This window comes from Filicampus tigris, chromosome 1, assembly GCF_054856515.1.
Source record: "Filicampus tigris isolate MCC_2025a chromosome 1, RoL_Ftig_1.0, whole genome shotgun sequence".
In the NCBI taxonomy this organism is placed as follows: Eukaryota; Metazoa; Chordata; class Actinopteri; order Syngnathiformes; family Syngnathidae; genus Filicampus; species Filicampus tigris.
In genome coordinates, this window is record NC_141217.1 from 11,126,501 (window position 1) to 11,132,500 (window position 6,000).

Sequence of the window (6,000 nt, forward strand, 5' to 3'; positions counted from 1 at the left end):
AATGAGGTTCAGTTATGCTCAGTTAGTAGCACTGTATTTGTCCTGCTGTTTATCCTGTGCTTTATTTCAGCTAAAAGGTGCACCAAACATTTGATGTGATATTTTGTACGCACATGAATAATTGTCATAAACCGTTGATTGATTTAGCTTTAAAAGGCCCATTGTGTGGTTGAAAATGAAGCAGACTGTCAGTTTTGTTTTTGAAAACAGTTGGTTAAGGGCAGGCATGGTGTTGTGTTAGCCATAATGGTGATTAACTGACTAGTGTTGTTATGGAGCTTCCTGGATATGAGCAGCTGTGGGTTGCAAAACTCTGCCCTCAAATAATTCATTAAGTGAATAAAAAAATAAAATAAACATAATAAAAAAAAACAATGTGAGTAGTTGATGCACTCTATATATTTTTTTTTATAATCACGTTCAAGTTTAACCCTTAAAAAAATGATGATCCAAAACAGGTTAATATAATTTCAAACTCATCTTACAACATTACGCTTCATATATATGGCTTACAGAATATTTGATTCGGAAAACAAAAATGCTGTCAAAATGCACAGTCATGCACATGCGACAAAGACTCTCTTGTTATTTCCCCTAACAATCTAGGCTAAATTTAGCTTCTCAGCAACATACAAACCTTGTCTCTGTCGAAATGTGTCACTTCAGCATAGTTGCTTTTCATCAATGTACTACTTTCCTATTAGACAGGACTTCAGTGCCATCTTTCGGCAGCTGAGGGTGTTTTTCAGAAAGATAAAAAAAAAGTGAATTAGTTAATAGTTGAGAATAATTTCTGCAAAAATATAACATGAATACAAAAAAAGTAAATATTAAAAACATATGCCTCAAAATATGCTCTCTGTTGGTAAACGTACTGTACAGTGTACATCTCAAGCAATTATTTAAGAGACTGTCTGAGTTCCACGGCTTATCAAGTCAGAAAACCAGGTTTACAGATAAATGCCAATCTAAAAACTGGCCAGCTGTACAAAAATGAGTCACTTTTATGTTTCCAAAAATGCTCCGTGGTCTCCTCACATTTTTGATGTCAGAAGAGAGGATGACGGATTGTGTATCCCAAGAGACAAGCTGATATTTTGGAACCACTTTGACTGGTTTCTGCCGCTGCAAAGCAGTGCCACAAAGGCTGCTGTATAATTTAAGGGGTCAGTTCAATCTATTTTCCCTAAACCATACAAGTAGGAAACGACAGCAATCACATTCATAGTTCACTAATACAGAGTGCAGGTCTGCGTTCCACTATTGTGCAAGTGCGCAAGTTTAAGCAGTCATTTACATGAATGGCCAACGATGGAGGTTCAATTTGCTGTTTCAGTGAGCCATAATCACAATGGGGCTGAGCCTGTTTAGGATAGATGGATGACAGTGAGTGCACATATTTGTTTGCTGGTCCATGCACAGACAAAGATCAGATACCATTTGCCTCCATTTGAACCATTTGTCACGTACAAAAGTTCCCTAAAATATACTGCTTTTGATACTCTTTTAAGTTAAAGGGGAAGTCAACCCAAAGCAATTCTTCGCAATAATATGTTATATGTGCCTTCACTAGTCTAAACATGACATTCTGGTTAATATTACATTTGTGGAATATGAGCGAAATCCACCCATTTTTAGGCATCTCTGGGGGCGGCCATTTTGTCACTTCTCTCGACAGAAAATGACATCACAGTTAGTTGCTCAGGGCTCAGACAATGACCAATCATGGCTCACCTGTTTTCTGAAGCTGAGCCATGATTGGTAGTTGCTTGAGCCCAGAGCATCTGTGATGTCATTTTCAGTCAACACCAAGTGGCAAAATGGCCGCCCCCTGAAATGGACAAAAACAGTTATTGCTTAACTCATATTCCACAAATGCAATATTAATCAGAATGCCATGTTTAGACTAGCGGGCATGCATAGAACATATTATTGTAAAATAAATCATTGGGTAATAATATTGGGTTGTTTTCCCTTTAACGATGTCAATTTTACCAATTTTTTTCCCCCCATTGTCAGCGCCAGAAAAAAAAACCTCTCTCACTGTTCTATTTCATAATCGGTTTGACAGTGACACATTTACCTCTTTTACCTTTTATACATATTGAAGCACAACTAGGCTGTTTTGACTTATTACAAAATTAAAAACAAAAACAATAGGTCCCACCAATGAATGTGGCACACATTAGGGGCCCTACAAAAATGTATGTTATACAGTAAAAATGTTTTCATAGTCATTGTTGTACAGTTGTGAGCCACAATGACGTTGTGTGGATGCTGCACAGGCTTGTGTACACCTGCAGGGGGATGCACACATCAGCGGGCGCCCACTCAGAGCGTCATTTGTAACGCACAGCTTCAGTGCATGTGTCTTTGCCAACCTGGAGGCCATGTGGAAAAATAGGTGGTTGTCCACTATTTCCAACCCACTGAAACTTTAGTCTGTCTTATCTAGAGAGCTCACATCATTCTAATACTCACCAATGCAGCGCATTTAGACAGAGAATCTACTGGATGTAGTCAGTTTTCTTCATGGGTTCATCCCCCTCAAAAATGGTGTGTAAATAGTGTGTAAACAGTTTTAGGGTTATATACGCCAACAAGTCAAAAGAGAATGGCGGCAACAAATCAATTTGAGACGTCTGTGAAAAGGTTTGCCCATCCAAAGATGATAATGCTCGAGTGAAATTTTAATCCAACAATTTTTTTGTGGTCTAATTTGCAAGGGTGTAAGACTGTACTCCATTTTCTCTACCTTGACTGCATATATCCATGTCATTACAAAAATTAATTCAGCCTCTTGACGCTCCACCGTCCTGTGTGTGTTGTTGCAGTTCTACTTCGTGAAGAGGTGGCCCAACTGCAGGAAGAGGTGCACCTGCTGCGGCAGATGAAGGATATGTTGAGTAAGGACCTGGAGGAGAGCCAAGGAGGATGTTCGGCCCACGTGCTTTCTGCCACCGAGCTCCGCGTGCAGCTGGCCCAAAAGGAGCAGGAGCTGGACCGAGCCAAGGAGGCTTTGCAAGGTCAGAACCTCAGCAGGGCAACAAATAGCTGAGTGTGCTCTTTAAAACACAGCAAAGTCACCCTTGTGATCTTCTGTAATCTCATTGTCACGGTAATTATAAAGAGTTAGGCTCCTTTTCATTCCTTTAAATGGTCGAATTGACATTGTCAAGAGATGATCAGTTACGCTATGTTTATTATTGTGGTTGTAGTGTACATCAAAACAATTTTTGTTTGTTGCTGAGGGTGATCCAGTACATACTACATCAAAGTCCAATGGTTAAAAGAGAATGAATAATTGCTTGTGGGTTCTATTTTTGTTTTTTATGACCAGGCCTCAAAGCAGGGTATTATTTATACCATAATGACAATGAGATGGGTTTGCTGCTGCACATTAGTTGTATTATGGACCACTGGTCAGTGTTTTGGCCTGTGAGATCCTGTTGCAGTTCAATGAGGCGCATGTGTAATGGTTTCAATTTTTTTTCTCAAATTTAAAACCGATTTTGTTTTGTAAGGCTGGAATCACTCAAATGTAAAGATTTTTTTTTTTTTTTCTCTCAGGCTCTTCCTAAGTCTTTATATTTCAATATCGTTTTAGGCCACTGTATTAAATGCATAGCAGCTATTGGTCTGTATGCCCACACCAATATTAAAAGTACTTTTTGCCAGAGAGTGGGTGCCCAATGGCAACTGTAAAAGCCAGTGTTTTGGAGTGTGTCTAGGCTTATACAATGATGATGAGGCAACTACAGATGTGTGAAAATGAACTCTTAAGTTACTGGAATGTCCCTTTATATGACAGTTTAGTAGGACTTGTATCATACTAAATCTTTGCACTGGGAAGGAATGTATCAAGACTGACTGAAAGACCAACCCCAGTGTGTAGTGGCAGTAATCAGCTGCTAATAAACGCTTCAAGAAGGGGAATTTGGGTTGGTTTACAAGGTCAAGCAGGCGGATCTGCTTCAACATTAAGACAGTGTGCGAAAGAGGACAACAGGAAATTGTCAGTTATCTGTTTGTTAGGGGTAAGTTCGAACAGGCAATACTGATTAATCGTGTAAGCTGTACTTACTTATTGTGTGGATTCAGCTTTAGCTTTGAGATGAAGAGATCTGGTATGAATGAAAACAAATATGAGAATGTTATCAGAATAAAGTTGTTTTTTTCATGCCATATAAAAGAAACAATAGTATGTATTGTATATATATGCAGAGCTGGGACCCTCCGGCCCGGCCGGATGCCCATTTTCGGGGCGGAGGGGTGGGGGGTGACAAATTTTTAAAAATGGCTGGACTAAGCATGGCCGGAAGTGGATTTTAATCCAGCCCACTAATCGGCCGTCATGCGTGTGACGTGCTCGCGAGGCAGCCAAATTTCATCTCAGCCTACTCGGTGAAAGGCTTCTTTTTAGGCTTCTTTCAAAACAACTTGTGTTCGGGAGTATATTCAAGCTGCGCGCAGCACTCAAGTATGGCACATCATGCACTTTCCTACTTCCGGAAATACGCTGTAGCAAAACTGCTGTGTAGTGGTTTGCTGGTATGCTTTTATTTTGAAGTCCGGGAAGTGTGAAGGAGGGGAAGTGCGAACCAACCTCAGGGCTCGCAATGTAAGTTAGTACACGCAGCTGGGTTAGTGCATGAGTAAGTGGCGCGTTTGAAGCGTGTCCACAGCGGGTTTGAATAGTAAGTTAGCCAGCTAATTGTCTTTGAATAAACCTCTTCCGTTAGCATCTCTCTCGCGGGGGCATCATGCACGTTTTTTTGTTTTGGTTTTTTTTTGGGGGGGACGGGGGCTGGCAGGCCGCGGCCGGAAGGGTACCCAGGTCAAGGGTGGAAGGTCCCAGTGCCCAGCTCTGTATATATGTATTCTGAATACATATATATTTTAAACTTCTGCTTGATAATTTGAACAGTGTCACAAAGTAGAATATCACTCAGCATACAAGATCCCAACATGGCAGTTAATGAGGATGTTTTTTTACATTTCAATGTCTAAAGAGGCATCATTATGGGATCAAAAGCACAACTCACACATTAACTTGCACGTGTCAGTAGACACACTTTTACATGTAGAAGGTCACAAACGCCATTTCATAATTGATCTAGTTTTAATTGGAGCTTTAAGCAGCATTAGGGTTAGAATGTGTAGCTGGGTTTCTGTGGATGCACTTCACATTTTTAACTAAGATAAACGTCTGATTGCTTAAGCATTTATTTGTAGTATTGCAGCTTTTCAGTGTTAACTCTACAAACTAGCGCTGTTTACATAATTGCAGAACACAGGTCACATCATCATCATCATGTGTGGTACCTAATTGCAATACATTATCTGATTAGATTTAGATGCACTGTCCTTCAAATGACAGTTGACAGGTTCACTGGCATATTTTACAGTATACAGGTACAGAGGTGGGTAGAGCAGCCAAAAAATGTACTCAAGTAAAAGTACTGTTGCTTCAGAATAACATGACTCAAGTAGAAGTAAAAAGTAGTCATCCAAATAATTACTTGAGTAAAAGTAAAAAAGTACTTGGTGAAAGAACTACTCAAGTACTGAGTAACTGTAGCAACGTCTCATTCTTTGTTTTTTAAAACAACCATTCAATCAGACGAAAATACAAAATAATCATCGTCAGGCAAATTAAAGTCCACCCAATCAATAAAATGAATAACATTTAATTAAACAATATCTTGAAATAATCTTAAGGTAAATTCAAGTACTTTAATAAACAATAAAATAATAATAGTATAAATAAAAGAAAGAAACTAAGCAAATATAGCACAACATTTCAGCCCCTGTACTTTTTTTTAACAGGCTTCGCAGGCAGAACAAGGTAGCCCATGAACCAGGGGCAGAGCCAGAACGTGGCTTATGGGTGGGCCTGGAAAAATCAGGGTGGGCCTGAATATTTCTCTCACTGAGCACAATCCTCCTGTCCTGACACATCGTATATTCAAATAAAATTACAAACTGAATAATATGAAG

The 6,000-nt window shown here is 39.5% G+C and overlaps 1 protein-coding gene across 5 annotated transcripts in view; it reads left to right on the forward strand.

Annotated features, from left to right (window-relative positions):
* Positions 1 to 6,000, forward strand: part of kazna (kazrin, periplakin interacting protein a) — a 178,820-nt gene that overhangs the window by 134,004 nt on the left and 38,816 nt on the right. For all 5 annotated transcript variants that reach the window (XR_015089619.1, XM_086052103.1, XM_086052100.1 and 2 more), the window contains one exon: positions 2,835 to 3,026. Coding sequence is in view for 4 of the 5 variants with exons in the window: in XM_086052103.1 (XP_085908229.1) it covers positions 2,835 to 3,026 (192 nt within the window). In the remaining variant the exon portion in view is untranslated. The remainder of the gene's footprint in view (positions 1 to 2,834; positions 3,027 to 6,000) is intronic.